The sequence below is a fragment of the Monodelphis domestica genome, chromosome 7 (assembly GCF_027887165.1).
Source record: "Monodelphis domestica isolate mMonDom1 chromosome 7, mMonDom1.pri, whole genome shotgun sequence".
Classification (NCBI taxonomy): domain Eukaryota; kingdom Metazoa; phylum Chordata; class Mammalia; order Didelphimorphia; family Didelphidae; genus Monodelphis; species Monodelphis domestica.
The window spans coordinates 87840725-87862386 of NC_077233.1; the positions used below are offsets into that span (position 1 = coordinate 87840725).

The 21662-nt window shown below is 44.3% G+C and overlaps 1 protein-coding gene across 5 annotated transcripts; it reads right to left on the bottom strand.

Annotated features, from left to right (window-relative positions):
• Positions 1-425: 425 nt before the first annotated feature.
• On the bottom strand, positions 426-8823 carry LOC100031233 (IQ domain-containing protein F1-like). 5 transcript variants are annotated; one of them, XM_007500526.3, is made up of 4 exons: positions 5832-5898; positions 5538-5588; positions 1323-1637; positions 426-931 (listed from the first exon to the last, which is right to left on the bottom strand). In XM_007500526.3, exons 3-4 carry the CDS (start codon positions 1329-1331, stop codon positions 464-466), a joined length of 477 nt encoding a protein of 158 aa, XP_007500588.1. In that variant the 5' UTR covers positions 1332-1637; positions 5538-5588; positions 5832-5898; the 3' UTR covers positions 426-463. The 5 variants fall into 5 exon arrangements, with proteins under 5 accessions (XP_007500588.1, XP_056660970.1, XP_007500586.1 ...); XM_056804992.1 differs by lacking the exons at positions 1323-1637; positions 5832-5898 and adding an exon at positions 7799-8823 and having other exon boundaries at positions 426-832; XM_007500524.2 differs by lacking the exons at positions 1323-1637; positions 5832-5898 and adding an exon at positions 7799-8681.
• Positions 8824-21662: the final 12839 nt, after the last annotated feature.

A 21662-nucleotide genomic window follows, 5' to 3' on the forward strand; every position in this document is an offset into this window, starting at 1 on the left:
GGCGCCCCACTCGAGTCCCTTTCACCTTGCGACTTGTCTTCTGAGGCCTTAGTGCCGCATCCTTCACCCGGAGGCCACAGGAATGGGGAGGGTTAGAGACTCGATTGGTGACAGACAGACAAATACCTAGAAACTCTTTGTAAAGAGAGAGGCTAGCTTGCCTGCCTACAGCACTGTATAGATATCATTTCATTCCCACAGCAGCTCTGTGAGGTACGTGCTAGTGTCTCCAGTTCTGCAGATGAGGAACCGGATTCAGCACTTTGTCTGGGGTCACTAAGCTAGTCTTCCTCTGAGGGAGGATTCAAACTTGGATCTTGGTGACTTGGTGACCCCAAGACAGGACAGGGGAAGAAGCAGGCAGAGACCCCGAGCCTAGGCTTCCTGAGCACAGCCTGCCACCGCCTAAGAAAGAAAGCAGGTCGTACCCACCAAAATTCTTTATTGGGAAGGGATCCAGTCCCTAGGAAATTAGGATCTGCATTTCCATTGCCAGGCCACTGGCTGTGATCTGGTAACGGCCACGCATGAACCCACGGGTCAGGCAATTGCGCCAACGCATTTGGATGAGGCGAACAGCAGCCTGAGCCCTCAGGTAGCGCCGTCGCACCCGCCACATGCGGACCATCGCCTGAAGCTTCACCACGGCGCACTCCCGCCTCGTGGAGAGCTGCAGCACCATCAGGCGACGCCGATCGAGCAACCGTGAGTAAGCTACCCGCCACCAGCACTGGATGATCCATGCACGAAGGGCCGCATGCAGCAGGGTCCGTCGCACCAGCGTCCCCCGCCACCAGGCCTGGATTTGGATGGCCGCAACGTCTTCCAAGGCCTGAGTGAGGAGGATGAGAGCCTGCTCAGGCCCAGGGCTCCTCCCCAGAGTCCCTCGCCACCAGGCCTGGATTTGGATGGCCGCAACGTCTTCCAAGGCCTGAGTGAGGAGGATGAGAGCCTGCTCAGGCCCAGGGCCCCTCCCCAGAGTCCCCACCTCTGTTATCTCTTACTTTTTGTCTGCGTCTTCCCTTTCCCTGGTCCAGGAGCTCCCAGCTCCATCAACCTCATCCTCAGACCCTCCCCCCTTAGGTCTAGGCTCCGGATAATGACCTCAACCCTTCTTACCCGACTCCTTTTACTCTCCCCAGCCCCCTCTCCCTTCTCTGGACTCCACATGGCCTGGGTCAGGCTTGCTCTCCCCCCTCACCACTATCTTGGGGGCCTCTGAATCTCCAAAGGAAACATTCTTCCCTGACCCATACTAACATGATACAAGAACCCACTGTGTGGATCATTTGTTGATCATTTTTAAAGAAGCATTAGGCCACCTTAAACATTCTCCGACAGCGATCGTGAAAGACGCCTTGATAAGCACAACCAGAGAAGTAACTTGGCTCAGCGATCCTCTGGTTCTGTACAGCAAGTGAAGCCTGAGGCAGAGAGAGGAGCGCTGACCAAAGATGCTAGCTGCCATCCCAGAATGTCCGAGGCCACTGAAATGGAAGAAGGGTTCCTTGTCCACTGCGAAGCTCCTCCAGATGACTTCATTTTCGGATGACATTTTGTTGATTGCGTCCAGACCCAGTCATAGGACCTCCTCCTGCTCCTCCATGAAATTCAATCCCATTTCAAAAGTGATGAGCCTAACAATTCAGTTAGGAAAAAACCAAATGCACAGAGATGCAAGCTGGAAACGCCGTCCATCATGTCAGCCTATCAGCACATACACATAGAAACTAAATGAGCAATGGGTTAGACCCAGCTTTGGAGGAAGAGATTGGATTGAATTCCTTGTAGGAACCTATCTAGGACACCTGGTCCCTTCAGCTGTTTCCAGACAAATATAAAAACCCACCTTTGAACAAAAGCATCTTTTCAGGAGTCCTCTATGTCTACGCGTTATGGGACACTCCATGAAATGGAATATCAGAAAAGAGGCAGCAGTGTCCCATAGCAAGTGAAGGATAACAGACAAATAATTCAGATGCTGCATTGATAACCCACAGAATGTGGACGTTGGGTAGGTAGCTCCTCGATGAAGGATTTTCAAAACTACATGAATGCCTATAGTAAAGGATGAGAAAGTGTGAATGGCTTGCATTCCACACGGTAAGAGTACCTCTATTGACAGCAAGACCAAGAACTTTTTAAAAACTTCTGTGTTCATTTGAGTAGCACAGAAACATGTTAGCCTGTGTTTCTGTGTCTATCTCTGAACTATTCCCTTTTCTGTCTATTTTTCCAAATATTTTTGCTGTTCTTATTCACATGGTTATTAATCAGTACAGGCTATTGAGGAAAGTGATGGATTCAAAAGCTGGTTTCAGATCTTTGTCTTGGCACTTCTCCATTTGTGATCTAGAACAAGTCACTTCATTTCTCTGTGCCTTGATTTACTCATCTCTATACATCTATGGACCTACTTTTCACATTTTTTTCCCCAATTAATTTACTATGCCAGTTGTAGTTTCTTGCTTCTGACCATTGTCTCCTTATTCTATCCTCCCCCTTTTTACCCTTCCCCACTTTTTCTTAGCCTCTTTCCTTCCTAGGTAAATTTCTAGATCCAACTGTGTGTATATATGTACACGTACACACACTTTCATCTTTGCACCAGTTCAGATTGTGAGGCTCAAGAGTTGTCTGCTCCACCTCCTACCCCATCCCAACCTGCATTCTCCCCTTGATTGTAAAAATATCCTTGCATGTACCTTTTTCTTGATTTCTTTCTTTCCCATCCCCCTTCTTCCAGCATATCCCCCTTTCTCACCATTCTATTCTTTTGAGATCATCTCAACATAATAGACTCACACCCATGCTCTCTAAGCAGATATCTCACTCTCTAATGATAATGTTCTTAAGGATTACATGTATCATCTTCCCATGTGGGAATATAAACAATTTAGCCTTGCTAGGTTCCCTTATGATTTGCCATGCATCTTTACCTTTTCATATTTTGGGGTGGTCATATTTGAATGTCAAATGTTATGTTAAGATCTTTTCATCAGAAATCCTTGAAAGTTCTCTTCCATTAAATATCTGGGATTTTTTCCCCCTGAAGGGGGAATACTCAGCTTTGCTGGGTAGATTATTCTTGGTTGCAATCCTAGAATTTTGCCTTCCAGAATATTATATTCTAAGCCCTTCACTCCTTTATAGTAGTAGCTTCTAATCCTTTGTGATCCTAATTATGGTTCCATGGTATTTGAATGATTTCTTTCTGACTGCTTTTGACCTGGAAGTTCTGGATTTGAGCTAAAATATCACTAAGAGTTTTCACTTTGGGAATCTCAGGTGATCAGTGAATTCTTTCAATTTCCATTTTTCCCTTTGGTTTTAGGTTATCTGGGCATATTTCCTTTATAATTTCTTGATTATGATGTTTTTTCATCATGACTTTGTCAGTCAAATAGTTATTTTTTTTTTAAACCCTTACCTTCCATCTTGGAATCAATACTGTGTATTGGTTCCAAGGCACAAGAATGGTAAGGGCTAGGCAATGGGGGTTAAGTAATTTGCCCAGGATCACACAGCTGGGAAGTGTCTTGAGGTCAGATTTGAACCCAGGACCTCCCATCTGTGGGCCTGGCTCTCAATTCATTGAACCACCCAGCTGCCCCCAGTCAAATAATTCTTAAATGATCTCTTCTCAATCTATTTTCCAGGTCAGTCTTTCCTGTGAAATATTTCATATTTTATTAAGAAATTTTCAGTCTTTTGACTTTGTTTTATTATTTCTTTATATCTCATGTAGTCATTAACTTCCAGTTGACCAATTCTAATTTCTAAGGGATTATTTTCTTCAATAAAGTTTTGTACTTCTTACCATTTGGTCAATTCTTATTTTTAAGAAGTTATTTTCTTCAATATGTTTTGTCCCTCTTACTCTTACCAAGCTGTTGGTTGTCTTTTCATAATTGTCTTTCATAGCTCTCATTTCTTTTCCCAATTTTTGCCTTACCACTTTATTTTTTTAATTATATTTCTTGATCTTTTATTTCTTTAGCTCTTCAAGAAATTCTTGTGGGTCCTGGGTCCCATCTGTATTTTTCCCTCTGAGACTTTTTCAAGTCATTGCCTTCTTTTCACTTTGTGTCTTGAGCTTCTTTTGTCACCATAATAGCTTTTAACAGTCAGGCGCTTTTTTTTTGTTGTTTCCTCATTTTTCCAGCCATTTTTCGACTTCTTGACATTATATTACAATTGGATTCTGCATACCTGGGCGGGGGGTGGGGGGGGGGGAATGACTGGCTTGAACTTCCATTACGTCCTCCTGTTTTCACGCTTGATCTGGGACTTGATCTAGGTTTTTGGCGTCTCCAATGTGGTGTGAGAGGTCTGGTCACTGTCCCCCAGTCTGTGCTCTACTCCTTACCTAGGTAAGGCTGTTGCTCCCTCCTGATGCCAGCCCAGATTGGTAACAGTTGCCATGTGGCACCCAATCCTGTGCCTAGTGATAGCACAGGAGTCCCCCAAGATCTCTTTCTGACAAAGCAGAGAGACAAGTTGAATGTGAGATGAGGAGTTGCACGAGAAGGGTGGCATTCGAGAAAAAGGAAGGGCCTGAATGTAAGAGAGATGGAGGCCGAATGGCCGGGACTTGAGAAAGGACTGGATGTGAGAGCGAAGGAGACTGAGAAAGGTCTCTGAGTCTGGAGAGTTAGGAAGGATGGTGATGCTGCAGCAACAGAAATAGAGAATTGAGAAAAGAAACAAACAGAAAGTTTATGACTGAGGTGCCAGTGGAGGCAGGTCTACATTCTGAGGAAAAGAAGAGTCAATGAAGGAGACAGGGTGAGCCTAAGGATGCCCTTTATTGGGCAAGAGAGATCTGGAATCCTTCCTCCATCAGGCCCATCAGCCCCTCAGACCACTGGAATTTTGATGTTGCCTGGGCTGGGCATGTTTTTACTCTTCTGACAGTGGTACTGTGCCAGGCTGGATGGGACCACAAGTGGACCTGGCCTGCTCTGGAAGGGCACACAGCAGCCACAGTGCCCGTTGCCTTCTCACCATTGCATCGGCCACCCACCACCAGCACCAGATAATCGGGGGGCTGCGTGTGGCAGTGCCCATCCCACCAACATTTCCAGCTCCCAAGCACCTTCATCTGTGTCTACTGAGAGGAGGAGAGCAGAGCATAACAAGAGGAAACCCTCAGGACAAGCTCCCTGGCTCCTTTCCTTCCTCGCCAGAGGAGAATCCACTATTTTCGCACCAGGCCCAGGCTTGGCGCTCCCACAGATTTATCACCAGTCCTCTTCATTCCCAGGCATCTGATGTCTTGACCCTTCCAAATTCCCACCCTCTCATTTTCCATTCCCTCCTAGCTGTGCGTGACCTGATGATTCAAGCTTTTCTACATCTCCCTCCACCATCTGTCAAGCCAAAGTCGAATAAGAGCTCCCTGTCCTTAGCACCAAGAAAGTGCTAACCACAATTCTGGATCCCTCTACAAGAGTTCATCCCTTCCCTCTTTTCCAGCCTGAGATAATTCCTGCCCTCTCCTGCCCACCCCAAGGAATTATCCCATCTTCACCTACCATGATTTGTTCTTCTAAGAAAACTTCAGAATCACTTTTGTTCATCTTGGCCTGTGTATGGCAAGGGAAGGCAGGAAAAGGAACAGATGAGAAGACTGGGCATTGAGTGACCATTCTTCTTATGGACTAGCCCGTGGCCCCTAGATTCCAAGTTTGCTCAGAGGCCTCCAGAGGATACCTGTTCTCTGATTTTTCTAGATCAATCTGTCTTTCCCTCCTCCCACCCTTTCCACCAGGAGCAGGATCTCCAGGATCCCAGCTTCCACTCCACTCTCCCATCTCTTTCAAATCTACCTTAGTCTTTGCAGAAAATTGGCATCCCATGGTTTGAGAGAAGGTGTCTGTCACCCTCTGACCTGCTCGGACAGCTCTGACCTAATCTAAGCAGAAGGTCTAGGCAGCACTGATGAGGTCATAAGGGGTGACTGATCACAACAAACCCCTTCCCCGCCTTAATAGGAAGGAGGTTTCTGGTTGGGGTCATGCTCTTAGTGGAAGAACAAAACCACAGATGGGGAAGCAGGACACCTTTCCAATGATCCTACCACTACACAGTGCAGGATACAGGGTGAGGGAGGCAGGATCTGACTTGTTTTTTTTTACCTTTTTTTTTAAACCAACTACATGTAATAACAAATTTCCTCACATGTTTTTCTAGATAATGTGATCTTATCTCCCTCCCTCTCTTCCAGTGTTGGCAGATGATTCAATCTGGGTCATACATGTATTGGCGTGCAAAATATTTTTCCATATTGTTCATTTTTGTAAATGAGTAATCTTGTAAAACCAAAATATAAACAAACAAGTCATAGATAAACTGTATGCTGAAAGCATACTGCATTCTGACTCCCAGCTGTTCTTTCTCTGGAGGTGGATAGCATTCTCTTTCATAAGTCCCTCAGAATGGTCCTGGATCATTGTATAGCTGAGAGGAGCCAAGTCTTTCACAGCTGGTCATTCTGCAATATTGCCCTTCCTGTGTACAGTGTTCTCCTGGTTCTGCTTATTTCACTCTGCATCAGCTCATGGAGGTCTTTCCAGCTCTTTCTGAAATCCTGCTCATCATTCCTTAGTATTCCATCACCAACATGGACCACAATTTGTTCAGCCATTTCCCAGTTGATGGACATCCCTTTGATTTCTAATTCTTTGCCACCACAAAAAGGGCAGCTCTAAATATTTCTTTATCGGCAGGATCTGACTCTGTCGTGGGGCTTCGCTGTGCTGTAAATTTGAAGAAAGACCATTGAGCTATTTGCTGGCTGTCTACCACCAGATTAACTCTGTGTGCTTTTACACATAAGACTGACTCGTGGCAAGGATCCTGTTCATCTTAGATTTCAATGAAGTATGTGAGAGCCTCTCTTAATTTCCTTTTAGACAAGATGGATGGCTGTTGACTTAGATGAGGGGGAAAATGCAGTTAAGTGAATTCATAACTAATTGAAGAACTGAAGCCATCCATTAGTAAATGTCCATCTGGAGCGTGGTCTCTCTCTAGTAGTGCCACAAGGCCCAAACCTTCCGTGACTCCCCTTCCCCCTACCCTCTCAGACCCTTTCCTCATCTGCCCTCATCCTCATCTATCATTCAGATGCCTTCTGCCCCCCTCTCTTTTACCCTGTCTCACATGATGAAGTAGCCTTACTCCTAACCAGGGCGAACTTCTCTGTTCAAGTGATGCTATTCCATCTCATCTCTCCCATCCGAGTGCCCTGTAATCCCTCTCTGTCATTATTATTATTATTATTATTATTTATTAATTTATTTATTTTAATTATTTTATGTAGTCAATTTAGAACATTATTCCTTTTTACCTTCTGTTTTAGAATCAATACTATGTATTGGTTTCAAGAACAGTAAGGGCTAGGCAGTTTGGGTTAAGTGACTTTAATTAAGACATAGCTGAGATCACATTTGAACCCAGGACTACCTTGGTTCAAATCCCCTAAGCCATCTAGCTGCCCCTCTATTACTTCTTTTTTAACCCCTGTCTACTGGCTCCTTCCCTCCTGCCTAGAAACATGTCATCTCGGCACCTAAAAAAAGATTGGCTTGATTCTTCCACCCTTGCTAATTATCCTATATATCTTCAACCCTTTGTATCCAAACTGCTCAACAAAACCATCTACCATTGATGTCTCTACTTTCTTTCCTCCCACACTCTTAACCCCTTACCAGCTGGCTGCTCACCTTATCATCCCATTGATTGTGCTCTCTCTACAGTTCCCAATAATTTCTTGGTTGCCAAACCCACTGACCTTCTCTTGTCCTCATTCTCCTTGATCTCCCTGCAGCTTCTGACACCGCTGACCACTCTTTTCCCTTTGATACTGTCTCCTCTAGTTTGGGGGATGCCACTCTGTCCTGGTTCTCCTCTGACTGATCTGGCCACTCCTCCGGCTTCTTTGCTGAATCCTCATCCAGCTCCCACTGAAGGAGTTCCTCAAGGGTCCTTGCCTCAACTGTCCTGGGTCCTCTTCTCTTCTCCATCTGTACTGTTTCACTCTGTGATCTCATTGGCTCAGCATGTTACAGACTCGATGTCGATGAGCCTCACTCACATCTGCCTATCCTGCCCCAACCTCCCAGCTGACCTCCAGTCTCTCAGCACTCTATCCCATGGTGAATGGCCCGCTAGCCCGTTTTAATCCTCTTTTTCAATCTTCTAGTGTGCACAAATTCATCTTTAATCATTTCTTCAGTTACAAGAGCTGCCTTCCTCTAAGAGATGCTTCAATGGCTAGTCTCTGTTGAGGTCACCAAGCAACAATCATCAGATGGTTTTTGAGCTCTTTAACTACAAATGGAGGAATCAACCTAGACCTCTCTTGGAAACACTGGAAATCAGAAAAATAGATTCTGTGAGCTACTTCTGCGACATCCCCCGCATCTCCTTGTGATGAAAACATCTGTCCAGCTGTCTCTCAATCAATCTTTGAAAGTACTCTTTGGAAGTACCAGGATACTCTACTGAAATGGGGACCCCCGTGCTTTGCCACCACTTAGCTCTATCGCCCCACAAGCTTCTGCACAGATGCATAGACAGCCCGGCATTTGAGTATCAGTCACTTCCTGGCCTGCCGCTTTGCAGCATCCTCCTGTAAAAGGGAATTCTTAATCCCTTTCTTCTAATTTAACTGGGGACCTGGAGGTCCTTTTACCATAGAGATGTAAAGATATACCAGCCCACAGTGAAAGGAAGTAGAAACCAGAGAGACAGGAAGTGAGGTAAGAAGGTTATAAAAGGCCAGCGGAAGGACTGAGAGGGACTTTTTGACATTTTGGGGTTTGAGAGGTGGTTGGTGGTTGGTAGTTGGTCTTTGGGGGTTGGTTGCTGGTGGTATGGGTTGGTGATTAGTTGGGATATATATACACACACACACACACACACACACATATATATATCAGCTGGACTTTCTCTAATGGCAGTTATATAGGTAGTTATAAGGTAGCTAGTTAGGTATTAGGCAATTTCTTTCTCTACTTCTTTCCTATATTTCTCTCCTTTACTATGTTCTTTTACTATCTCTATTTTAATAAAACTAAATTGTTAATTGTTCAAAGCTGCTAGAAGTTTTCTTTTCTCTGGCTTAAAGGGATAATATTAATTTACACCTCTACTATAGTCTCATTAAAACTTAAGTTATTAACAGCTGCTCTCTTATTTTGTCAAAACTCCGAATTTAACCCTTACACTGCTAAGACTCGAAAAAGTTGAAGTTAATGCCAATCAGGGCTGACATTTTGGAGGTCTTGCTTGCGTCTGAAATTAATGAATGGATGGATGGATGGATGGATGAAGATGCAATCATTAAGCACATACTACTTGCCAGGCACTCTTCTAAGCACTGAGGATATAAATCCAAAAGGGAGACAGACGATCTTTGCGCTCAAGAAACTTACATTCCAACAGAGGGAGATTATATATATATATATATTTTACATAGGACCAACGACAGATTTAAGGAGCCATACCGTCATGCCTTTTCCAGAAGCAAGGGAGTAGTGATTTGATTAGTATTCCCGAAGCAGAAGGTGGCAGTGAAGACGGGGTGAGGGTTGTTACTGCATGGGAGTATATAGTAGATATCTAGAGGCTAACTGTGAAGCTTGGTCTGGGGCAGGCTAGAAGGAGGTTGATTGAGTGGTACTCGCTCAGGAACTACTCAGAAAAAAGAAAGAAAGAGGAGAGGAAGAGAAGGGAGGGAAGAAGGAAGGAAGGAAGGAAGGAAGGAAGGAAGGAAGGAAGGAAAGGAGGAGGAAGGAAGGGAGGAGGGAGGAAGGAAGGAAGTAGCTCCTGGGTAGAAATTCCAAAAAATGAATCAATTACTTCCCACAGGGAAGGAGGAACAGCTCTAGGTCCAGGGAACAGCTCTAGGTCCAGGCCAGATGGTGCTTTTCCAGGGAAGACCTGAACCCCACAGCATCTACTTTTCAGCCACTTTTATGGGACACAACCCTGATGTGTGTCAGTTTGAAAATACTTGATAGTTCTCGTTTCATTCAATTAATAAAATCTAAAAATTGTTAATCATTTTCCAGGCATGTTTGACTCTTTGTGACCCCATTTGGGCTTTTCTTGACAGAGATACTGGAGTGGTTGGCCATTTCCTTCTCCAGTTCATTTTACAGATCAGGAAACTGGGGCCAACAGGGTTAAGTGACTTGGTTACCTAGCTAGTAAGTGTTCGAGGTCGGTTTTGAACTCCGCTCTCACTTCCAGGCTGGTACTTTATCCATTGGGTTACCTAAAAGGAATTTCCTCAAATGTGTCTCCTCAAAGACTTCATTTTTTAAATCATGGTTTTTGATCTTTTATTTCTTTAGCCCATCTGCATTTTTCCCTCTGAGATTTTGCTTGTAGGTGTTTTCAGGTCATTGCCTTCTTTTGACTTTGTATTTCAAAGACCACTTTGGATACCTTTTTCCTCTATAACCACTAGCATTTATGGAGAGCCCTGTAAGATGCACAAAGCTCTTTATGTTGTCGCTTCATTTAATCCTTACAATAATCTTGTTATATAACGTATGTTATATATAATACATAATAATAATCCTATTGTTATAAAGTCAAGTCAGCAAGCATTTATGAAGCACTTGCCTTTGCCAGGCACCTCACTAAGGAAGCCCTCAGGATACAAAGAAAGGCAAAAACAATGCCTTTCCTCAAGGATTTCATAGTCTAATGGAGGAGACAACAGAACCCAAGTTCAAATTTAGCCTCAGACACATATGAGCTGAATGACCCTGGGCAAATCACTTAACCCTGTTTGCCTCCATTTTCTCATCTGTAAAATGAACTGGAGAAGGAAAAGACAAACTACTACAGCATTTCTGCCAAGAAAACCCCAAATGGAGTCAGGAAGAGTTGGCCATAGCTAATCCACTAAATAATAGCAAACATCATACATGGAGGATAAACTGAAGTTCATCTCACCAGCTTAATTAAGGTAGGCACCTCACAGATGTAGAAACTGAGGCAGATTAAGTGACTTGCCCAGGGTTGCACAGATGGCTAGTAAGGGTCTAAGGCAGAATTAGAATTTAGGTCCCCCTGACAATAAACCCAACATTCTAACCACTATGTCACATAGCTGCCATTGGCCATTTCCTCCATCTCTTTTCCTTTTCCTCATCATACTACCACTGTCTCTTCAGCTAGAAATCTACCTTACATTACCCACTTACTCTATTTTGACTTTGCTTCTATGGATTATGCTGTTCTTTCTTTCTCTTTCCCTTTCTCCCTCCCTCCTTTCCTCCCTTTCTTCCTTTCTCTGTCTCCTTTCCTTCCCCTCTTTCTCTCTTCTTTCACTCCTTCCTTTCCTCCTTCCCTTTTTCCTTCCTTCCTTCCTTCCTTTCTTTCTCTTTTTGTCTTTCTTTTTCTTTCTCTCCTTTCTCTCTTCTTTCTTTCTTTCTTTCTTTCCTTCTTTCTTTCTTTCTTTCTTTCTTTCTTTCTCTTCCTTCCTTTCTTTCTTCCTTTCTTTCTTTCTTTCTTTCTTTCTTCCTTTCTTTCTTTCTTTCTTTCTTCCTTTCTTTCTTTCTTTCTTTCTTTCTTTCTTTCTTTCTTTCTTTCTTTCTTTCTTTCTTTCTTTCTTTCTTTCTTTCTTTCTTTCTTTCTTTCTTTCTTTCTTTCTTTCTTTCTTTCTTTCTTTCTTTCTTTCTTCCTTCCTTCCTTCCTTCCTTCCTTCCTTCCTTCCTTTCTTTCTTTCTTTCTTTCTTTCTTTCTTTCTTTCTTTCTTTCTTTCTTTCTTTCTTTCTTTCTTTCTTTCTTTCTTTCTTTCTTCTTTCTTTCTTTCTTCTTTCTTTCTTTCTTTCTTTCTTTCTTTCTTTCTTTCTTTCTTTCTTTCTTTCTTTCTTTCTTTCTTTCTTTCTTTCTTTCTTTCTTTCTTTCTTTCTTTCTCTTCCTTCCTTTCTTTTTCTCTTTTTGTCTTTCTTCTTTCTTTCTCTCCTTTCTCTCTTTCTTTCTTTTTCTTCTTTCCTTCCTTTCTTTGTTTCTTTCTCTTTCTCTTTTTGTCTTTCTTTCTCTCTCTTTTTGTCTTTCCTTCTTTCTTTCTTTCTTTTTTCTCTTTCTTTCTCTCTCTCTTTCTTTCTTTCTTTCTCTCTCTCTCTCTTTCTTTCTTTCTTTCTTTCTTTCTTTCTTCCTTCCTTCCTTCCTTCCTTCCTTCCTTCCTTTCTTCCTTTTTCCCTTTCTTTCTTCCTGCCTTTACTCCTTTACCTTCTGTCTTCAGATTTTGATACTAAGTATTGGTTCCAAGGCAGAGGAATGATATGGGCTAAGCAATTGGGGTTAGATGACTTGCCCAACTCACACAGCAAGGAAGTATCTCAGGTCAGATTTGAATCCAGGACCCACCCTATCCACTGAGCCCCTGAGATACCCTGCCTTTCTACCAGCTTCTATTGCTAACCCTCCACCTATACTCCAAAGGAGATGGTCTCTCCCCTTTACGCAGAATGCTTTCTATCCATATCCCTGCATGTCTCCAATCCCGCTCTGCCCTCTGCCCACAATCAGGGCCCCTCTGATCTTGGCATGTATTCTTGCCAAATGCTATGTTCAGATTCTGCACAAATGTGGGGAGGATTCTCTTTCTCACATGCACTTTTCTGACTTAGTAGCTTGCCAGTTCTGCAGTAATTTGCTTCCACTCCTTCCCCTATTTCTCCTGAATGTCTTTCTGTAGGGGAACATGGGCCCTGGCCTGAGAAGAGCCTTAGCCTGGGCCTCTGATTTCCCTGTTATACGACAAACTGGTACTCAGCACTGCCCAAGTGGGGAAGCATCCATTCCTAACCTAAGCCGATTCTTAGTTTTCCGCGCACATTTTAAAATCAAGTTCTCCTCTTCAGAAGAGGGGAAATAGTCCTCATTCAGGCACAGTTCTTACCTTAGTGACCAACTGTGTCTAGTGCCATACAAAAACAGAGAGTCGTACCTGCTGAGCTTACCCTTGACCCATAATCATCTCTGATTTCAACCCTTTAATAATTCTTTCCCATGACTTGATAATATCTTTAGAGACCCAATAATGCCTTCGGGAAGCTTTCTGATTGGCTTAGACATAACCTGGCATAATAGAACTGATTCGTGACCTTGATCCCCAGGACCCCAGGGGGACGTAGCCCAAAGTTTGCTTAGGGGGGCCTTTAGGCCCAGATTCTCTGGGGCATAAACCAGAATCCCAGGAAGTTAACCTGGTTCTGGGATCCTGAATCAATCCTTCACAGACACATCCTACTGTGTGGGCTGAGAGAGCGGTTACTAGTAATAAACATATGGTCATGGGCAAGGAGATAGTCCCCAGGCCTTTCTCTAGACCTCATCCACTTGACTGGAACGCCCACCTCCAGTCTCTCCCCCTCCAATCTGTACTACCAGATTCCTCCTTCCTTCCTTCCTTCCTTGTCTAAAGCTCATGGCCTCAATTTTTCTAAAATAGAATCTTAACCCCCACCCCCAAGCTGCCCACCCATCTACCCAGTGTTCCCATCCATGGCAGCATCCTCCTTCAGTCACGTAGGTTTGAAAATTCAGTCACCGTATCACAAACTTTCTCCAAAAAGCTTGCCAAAGGCCTAAAGAGGCTCCCTTTTCTCATCCAGAGCGAGGGCCTGCAAAGAGTCTATTCCACAAAACTGGAAGCCTCCAGCAGCCACTGATTTTTGGACAGTTTTAATTCTTTTGTTTTAGGGAGCCCATCAAGGGCATTCCTTGATTATGCTGATCTTACAGGGTGGTAAATCTTTGTATAGTCTTTTGTCTCTTCTATTAAAGGGGATGGACATGACAATCGAGCCTCCTAGAGGAAGGGCCTCACGCATGGGGCCATCACCTAGATGAATTGGTTGGTTCCTGCTTTTGTTGAACAAATTGTTTATAGCCCTGGCCTACAACAGGGACCCTACAGTCCCCTTTGGCCTTCTCTTTTCCCTCTTTTTCTTTTTTTACTTAAGCACAATACATGGCTTGGGTAAGGGAGGAAGTTCCTGCTGGATTGGGACCAAAGAACATGGTGTGCTTAAGCCCAACTGGCTCAAGATGTTCAGGAACTCACCTCTCACCCCTCTCTGCCTCCTTCCTAGAAATCACAGCTTTTTAGTCCAGTTGTGGAATACTGAGAGTACCACAAATAGTCAGGGCAGGATTATGCTTACCCACAATGGCCTGAGAGGAGAGTTTCTGGATGATGCTAAAAGTTCCTAGTCTCATTTTTATAACTTCTAGGGATTCAGTCACGAGAACCATTGCTCTTTCCACAGGGGCTCCGAAGGCTCCTTGGCCAAGGAGATAGGAGTGGTGGAAAATTGGGAGTTCCTGGAAAGGCAGATGGTTGAAGCAGGCCTTTGCTTACCGATGTGGCCTGAGAGGAGAATTCCAGGATGATGCCGAGTTCCTAGCCTCGATTTTGGAAAGGCAGTTTCATAACCTTTTAACCAGAGATTGAGGCAACTGTGGAGAGGAGAACCATGGAGTCAAGTGATGAGTGTTCTAAGGGTTGCATCTCTAGCATCCCCTCCTCCTGGATATTCTCTTCTCCCTCATCTTGGGAGATGCCCCCATTCTGCTGCCTCCCAACAGAATTCTTTGTCTCTTTTGTTGTCTCATCCTTTTCCCACATCCCCCTTCCCCCCATCCCTTAGCGTGGACATTTTCTTAGAGTATCTCTTTGGACATTTCCTTAGAGTATCTCTGGATATTTCCTTAGAGTATCTCTGGACATTTCCTTAGAGTATCTCTGGACATTTCCTTAGAATATCTCTTTGGACACTTCCTTAGAGTATCTCTGGACATTTCCTTGGAATATCTCTTTGGACATTTCCTTAGAGTATCTCTGGACATTTCCTTAGAGTATCACTGGATATTTCCTTAGAGTATCTCTTTGGACACTTCCTTAGAGTATCTCTGGACATTTCCTTAGAATATCTCTTTGGACATTTCCTTAGAATATCTCTGGATATTTCCTTAGAGTATCTCTGGATATTTCCTTAGAGTATCTCTTTGGACATTTCCTTAGAGTATCTCTGGATATTTCCTTAGAGTATCTCTGGATATTTCCTTAGAGTATCTCTTTGGACATTTCCTTAGAGTATCTCTGGATATTTCCTTAGAGTATCTCTGAATATTTCCTTAGAGTATCTCTGGATATTTCCTTAGAGTATCTCTTTGGACATTTCCTTAGAGTATCTCTGGATATTTCCTTAGAGTATCTCTGGATATTTCCTTAGAGTATCTCTGGATATTTCCTTAGAGTATCTCTGGATATTTCCTTAGAGTATCTCTTTGGACATTTCCTTAGAGTATCTCTGGATATTTCCTTAGAGTATCTCTGGATATTTCCTTAGAGTATCTCTTTGGACATTTCCTTAGAGTATCTCTGGATATTTCCTTAGAGTATCTCTGGATATTTCCTTAGAGTATCTCTTTGGACATTTCCTTAGAGTATCTCTGGATATTTCCTTAGAGTATCTCTGGATATTTCCTTAGAGTATCCCTTTGGTACTCTTATCTTCTTTCTTATTCATGGCAGTGACATCAGCTACTACCTCTATACAGAAAACTTCCAAGACAGGTTAATGCTCCTGGGGAAGAGAGGGACTGCATCTTCCCTGTGGAAGGCTGGACTCCCTAGAATGAATGTAAAGGGGGTTGCCCTACTAGCGGTTCCAAGTTCAGTGCCTTTCAAAAGGGAATCCAAGCCACCAGACAGCAATGAGACTGGAGGACTTCAGAGCCCTTGTGGAAAGAGCAGTGGCTCTTGGGACTGAATCCCTAGGCTTAATTCTACCTTTGCCCCTTGTTTCCTTGGACAAATCATTTAGTCTCTCTAAGGTTCAGCTTCTATATCTATAAAGCAAGGGGGTTTGGATTAAATGGCTCCTTCAGTTCTCAGTCTACAATCCTAAGAATTACATCAAATGTTTGAGGGACATCCTGAATCCTTATGTGTTTTGTGCTTGTAATTTGTATTTTGGGGGGCTATCCTACAGGAAGGAGCTGGAGGTATCTTATGAGCTGTTTAATGGAGATCTAAACATGGACAGTATTGGGAGATTTCCAGACCAACTTTTGCCCAACAAACTAAAAAGGGGGTGATTTGGCAGGGGAAACGCCCCATCATAGACCTGGGTCCCGGCAAGCTCAGAACCTCGTGACCCTGGACCAGGGCTTTCACAAGATCTATAGTTTCATTTGAATAAGTTTATTTAGCCAATTTAGAACATTATTTCTTGGTTACAATAGATCTATAGTTTTCAAAAGAATCTTTAATGGGAAAGGAAGGGAATAATAAAGCCCAACAAAATATAAATTCAGGGCCAGGATTCTTGAGCCTGAGACTGTGTGCCTGTGGGAAAGACTAGGAACAGGAAGTTTAATTGGGGAGAGGAGGATGGGTCAGGTGGGGGGGCCAATGAGCCACTGACCTTTCTAGAAAGTAACTGAAAAGCGGCCACCAGATGGCATCCCAAGACAGTCGCCCCGGCAGCCAGTGGGTGCTTGTCTCTGTCTTGTTGCCTAGCTGCCAAGATGCCACATTTCCAGACTCTGACCAGTCTAGCAGTTTGGATTCTGGGATCGTGGTGTTGATTGGTGTTACCCTTGGGAAGAAGTTGCAAAGAGGGAACTTTAGTCACAGCGTCAAGAGAAATTTCTTAATGAGAAGAGTTAACCAGAAGTGGAAAAAACGGCCTTGGCTTCCCCTTCCTTGGAGGTCTTTGAGCGCCCCCCCCCCCCAGGCTCCCTTGGTAGATGGGTGGTCAAAGGATTCTAGTGAGGATGCGAGAGGTGGGACCACGTGCCTTCCAAGGTCACTTCCTCTGAGACCCTGATTCTGCCAGCTTCACCCTCTCTACCGTCCCCTGCATCACCCTCTGCTCCCTATTTCCTTGATCACCCCAACTGCGCCGCCTCCTGCTGCCCTCCTCTGCAGTGCCCTATTGGTCTCTGCTCTCCTTTTAGCCTCCATCCCCGCTGCCTCCTATTGACTTCTGCTACGCCCCCCCAATGCCCTCTGCTCCCCCTGCCAATCCCTCCCCATCGGCCTCCACAATTCCCTTTTGTGTTGTGCGGATCCCACAGAAACCTGCGAGTCCTTAAAGGCCTTGCGCCCCTTGGAGCTTCCTGTCTGTCCTTCCCCTTTGTCTGCAGTAGAAAATAGGGATGCCGGGCTTTTCAGCAATCGATGAAAGGCTGGAGAGGAGTCAGTGAGCGGGGCACGGGCACCAGGGGGCAGCCCTCACCAAAAGGAGGCCTCTTGTTGGGCCAAACAATGCCAGGCAGGAGAAAGAAGATTCATCTCAAACGGGGCGGAGCGGGAGGGGGAACCCCCGGGTCCCTGATGCAGGTCAAAGGCCTCCCTGATAATCATAGCAGTCTACTTAGTGCTTTGTACACTCAAGATGTGTGTGCCTGGAAGCAGAAATGGATCAATAATGAGAAGGAAGAATAACCAACACACGGTCCATCGTTAAGCCATCGAGAGGAAGACCATCTCCTCCCCTCTGATCCATTAAGGGAATTCCCTTCGGGTAGAGACAAAGACACAAGAGCCTCGCCGGAGGGAATCCCCACATCCCGAGGCCTGAAGCAGACGAATGGCAAGAGAGACCGACCAACACGACTCCGAAAACTCTTCTTCACGATTGTCAAAAGAGGCCACAAATCGCGACCGTGGCAAGGAGTGGTGGCGTGGTTGTGGGAAGACAGGCACACCGATGTGTTTGCTGATGGAGCTGTGAATGGTCCAGCCATTCCAGAAAATAATGGGACATGAATGACACTCCCAAAGTCACTAAACCTTTTTTCTTCCTTAATTGACTCCCTATCACAACCCCCACTGTGGCTGATGTGCAAACCTTTTCCTCTCTCCTGTATCACCTCCTCTCTTGTCCCTTTCAGCAGAGGACCCTGCTTCAGACGTTGCCAAGAAAAGAAAGGCCATTCCTTGTGAGCCACCTCTCCTCCCTAACTCCACACTTCAAAGCCCCTCCAGAAGCCAGCCATTGAGGAAAAACTGGTCCTTTTCTTTGCCAAAGTCAAATTCTCTACTTGTGACTGGAGTCAGAGGACCTGGGTTCAAATCAAATCAAACGATTACTAGGTGGTCTTTGAGGGTCCCTTCAGCACTTTGTCTAAGATACTATGATCTTCTGCTTCTTCTAGGAGCTTGACTCTTTGACCATTTTCTCTTTCTAATATTTAATCTTTCTTCACTGTCTTCTTCCCTGCTGTCTATAAACGTGCTGAAACCTCCCTTAAATAAATAAATATATATATATATATATATCTGTTCTTTCCTTAAGCCTGCCATCCTTTCAGCTATCATGCTGTGTTTTTCCTCTTTATGAAGCCTAGAAAAAGCTGACTACACTCTTTGCTTCCCTTTCCTCACCTCCTACCCACTTCTCAATATCTTGCCATCTGGCTTCCATTCCTACCACTCAACTAAAACTGCTCTCTCCGGGATCATCAATGATCTCTTAATTGTTAGAACACACGGCTTCATTCTTGACTTCTCTACAGTTTTCACCACTGTTGATAAGTGTGCTGATCAGTTAACTAACATTTATTGATTGAGCACCTACTATGGACCAGACACCGTGCTAAGTATTGGGGAATACAATCTCCCTCCCCTCTTTGTACACTCTCTTCCCTTAAGTTTCACGGCAAGAACTCTTGGTTCTTCTGCTTGGCTGACCATGCCTTCTCAGTCACCTTTTCTGGGTCAAGCTTCTCCTTAAGCACAGATGTACTCTGGACTCTCTTTACTCTCCACATTTTCTCTCAGTGGCCTCATCACTCCCAGAGGTTCAATTGTCACACCTATTCTGGTGACTGCCAGATCAACCTATTCAGCCATCATATTTCTAATCTCAAACCTAACTCTTTTTTCAACCTTTACCTTTTGTTTTAGAATCAATACTAAGTATCAGTTCCAAAGCAAAAGACTAGTAAGGGCTAGGCAATGGGGGTTAAGTGACTTGCCCAGGAAGTATATGAAAAAAGATTTGAACCCAGGACCTCCCATCTCCTGACCTGACTCTCTATCCACTGAGCTATCTAGCTGTCCCTCTAGGCCTAATTCTTACTGTAACTTGAGCATACCATCTTAAACTCAGTATGCTCAAATCAGAATTCATCTTTATCCCCAAGCTCTTCCTTCCTCCCTGCCTCCTTCCTTTCCTCCTTCCCTCCCTCCCTCCCTTCCTTCCTTCCTCCTTCCCTTCCCTCCCTTCCTTCCTCCCTCTCTCCTTCCCTCTCTCCCTTCCTTCCTCTCTTCCTCCCCTTCCTTTCCTCCCTGCCTCCTTCCTTTCCTCCTTCCCTCCCTCCCTCCCTTCCTTCCTTCCTCCTTCCCTTCCCTCCCTTCCTTCCTCTCTCCCTCCTTCCCTCTCTCCCTTCCTTCCTCTCTTCCTCCCTTCCTTTCCTCCCTGCCTCCCTCCCTTTCCTCCCTCCCTCCCTCCTTCCCTCTCTCCTTTCCTTCCTCTCTTCCTCCCTCCCTTTCCTCGCTCCCTCCCTTTCCTCCCTTCCTCCCTCCCTTTCCTCCCTGCCTCCCTCCCTCCCTTCCTTCCTTCCTTTCCTCCCTCCCTCCCTTCCTTCTTCCCTTTCTTCCTTTTCCCTATGTCTATTCTTCTAGTCTTTCAGATTTGCTGCCTTAAAGTTATCTTGTACTCATGGCTTCCCCTCATCCCCAGGATCCAATCAGTTGCCAAATCTTGGATGCTTAATAAATGCTTGTTTATTGACTGATCAATCTCTCAGTCTGACCCCTATCCCCTCTCACATAGCCACAGACCTTCATTCCTCTCAATTGGACTAGAGCAAAAGCCTTCTAACTTGATTTCCCATTCCAGCCTCTCCTCTCCCCAATCCATCCTCCCCACAGCTGTCAAATTGATATTCCAAAGCACAGGTCTGATAATGTCAAGAAGTTTTATCTCAATCTCCTCCAGAATCAAATACAAACTCCTCTATTTGGCATCTCACAATATGGCTTCATCTTCTCTTTTCAGACTGATTTCACAAACTCCCTCTCGTGGACCTTATGTTCCAGACAAACTGGACTACTTATTGCTCCCCATTCCAAACAGTCTGCCCACCACCTCCATACTGTTTGCCATGACTGGACCACTGTCTCTCCTGAACTCTGGCTCTCAGAATCTCAGGCTCTCTTCAGACATGAGCAGAAGTGCTGCCTCCTCCAAAAGGCCATCCCCATGGTCTCCCCAGTTATTAGCATCCCCACCCTCATATTTGTTTTGTATTTACCCCTACTGCAGTAGAATGTAAGCTCCTCGAGGGCAGGAACATTTTTGCACCCAGCACAGGGCCTCAAATGTAGCAGGAACTTATAGATAGATGTTCTTTGGATGGAATTGAATCCTTTATGCTTTCCTTGAACTTCCCTGACTTTGTTCATGCTATCCCTGGTGTCTGGACTGTCTATTCTACATACACATCCCTTCTTCCTACCCCTTGAATTCTCATCCATTCATTAAAGATAAGCTTAAATGCTACATCCTCCAAGAAGCCTTCTCTGATTTCCCTGGGTCACTAGTGACCTTTTCCTTTAATACTTCATGTAAACACTCTTATTTTCTAATTCTCACATATATGTGAAATATTATGTAGCATAGTTACCATCTGTGTTATGATTATGAGGGCAGCTAAGTGGTACAGTGGATAGAGAGCTGGGTCTGGAGTCAGGAAGACCTGAATTCAAATTTGGCCTCAAACACTAGCTATTGTAAAAGTTAAAATTAAATCTCAATAATAATATTATATTTTAAGAGATTTATTAACGATCATTAGAAATCAAGGAATAAAGAAGATACAAAATAAAGACCACAAGCCCATGGCTGGTTAGCCATTTTTTAGTCAACCCCACTCACCACCATCAATGCTGATTCTACATCAGAGAGAGGAGGAGCCTCCAAAGCCCACACCCTTTATCCTCTGTCTACAGGAAGTATGTAATGACAGGAAGTCAGTGGGCTCTTGGGATATGTAGTCCTTTTTTAGGGTAACAGATTTTCAATCATTCATTATGTGATCTTGGATAAGTCACTTAACCCTGTTTGCCTTAGTTTCCCCATCTGTAAAATGAGCTGGAGAAGGAAATGGCAAACCACTCCAGTATCTTTGCCAAGGAAACTCCAAATGGGCTCATGAAGAATCAAACAATGATGAAAATCAACTTAACAGTTACAACAACAAAAGTTATCTGTCTTCCACTAGACTAAGGTCCTGGAGCAGAGGTATTATGTCTCCTCAAATCTATCTCTCCCAGGGCCTGACATAGGGTTCTGTATACTGTAGGTACTTAATATTTATTGAATTGAACTAGATTTTCTTTAATGAGCCATTCCAGGTCTGACATTCTATGATTCTGTGAGATATACCCCCTCTCTCCTTGAGTCTTCTCCTTACCAGTTCAAGGAACTTTCCATTCAGAGGTGCTGAATTTTTTTTTAACCCGTACCTTCTATCTTAGCATTGATACAAATATGGGTTCCAAGACAGAAGAGTAGTAAGGGCTAAGCAAGTGACTTATCCAGGGTCACTAGAAAGTGTGTGGGGCCAGATTTGAACTTTCTGAGGTCAGATTTGAAATCAAAGGTGCT

Coding starts and splice junctions, on each gene's coding strand:
- LOC100031233 (XM_007500523.3), bottom strand. CDS start 5,861: ATGGGATGCCAATTTTCTGCAAAGACTAAG. Junction 5,589..5,831: donor AATTTTCTGCAAAGACTAAG/GTAGATTTGAAA, acceptor TGCCATACACAG/GCCAAGATGAACAAAAGTGA. Junction 932..5,537: donor TCTTAGAAGAACAAATCATG/GTAGGTGAAGAT, acceptor CTCCTCACTCAG/GCCTTGGAAGACGTTGCGGC.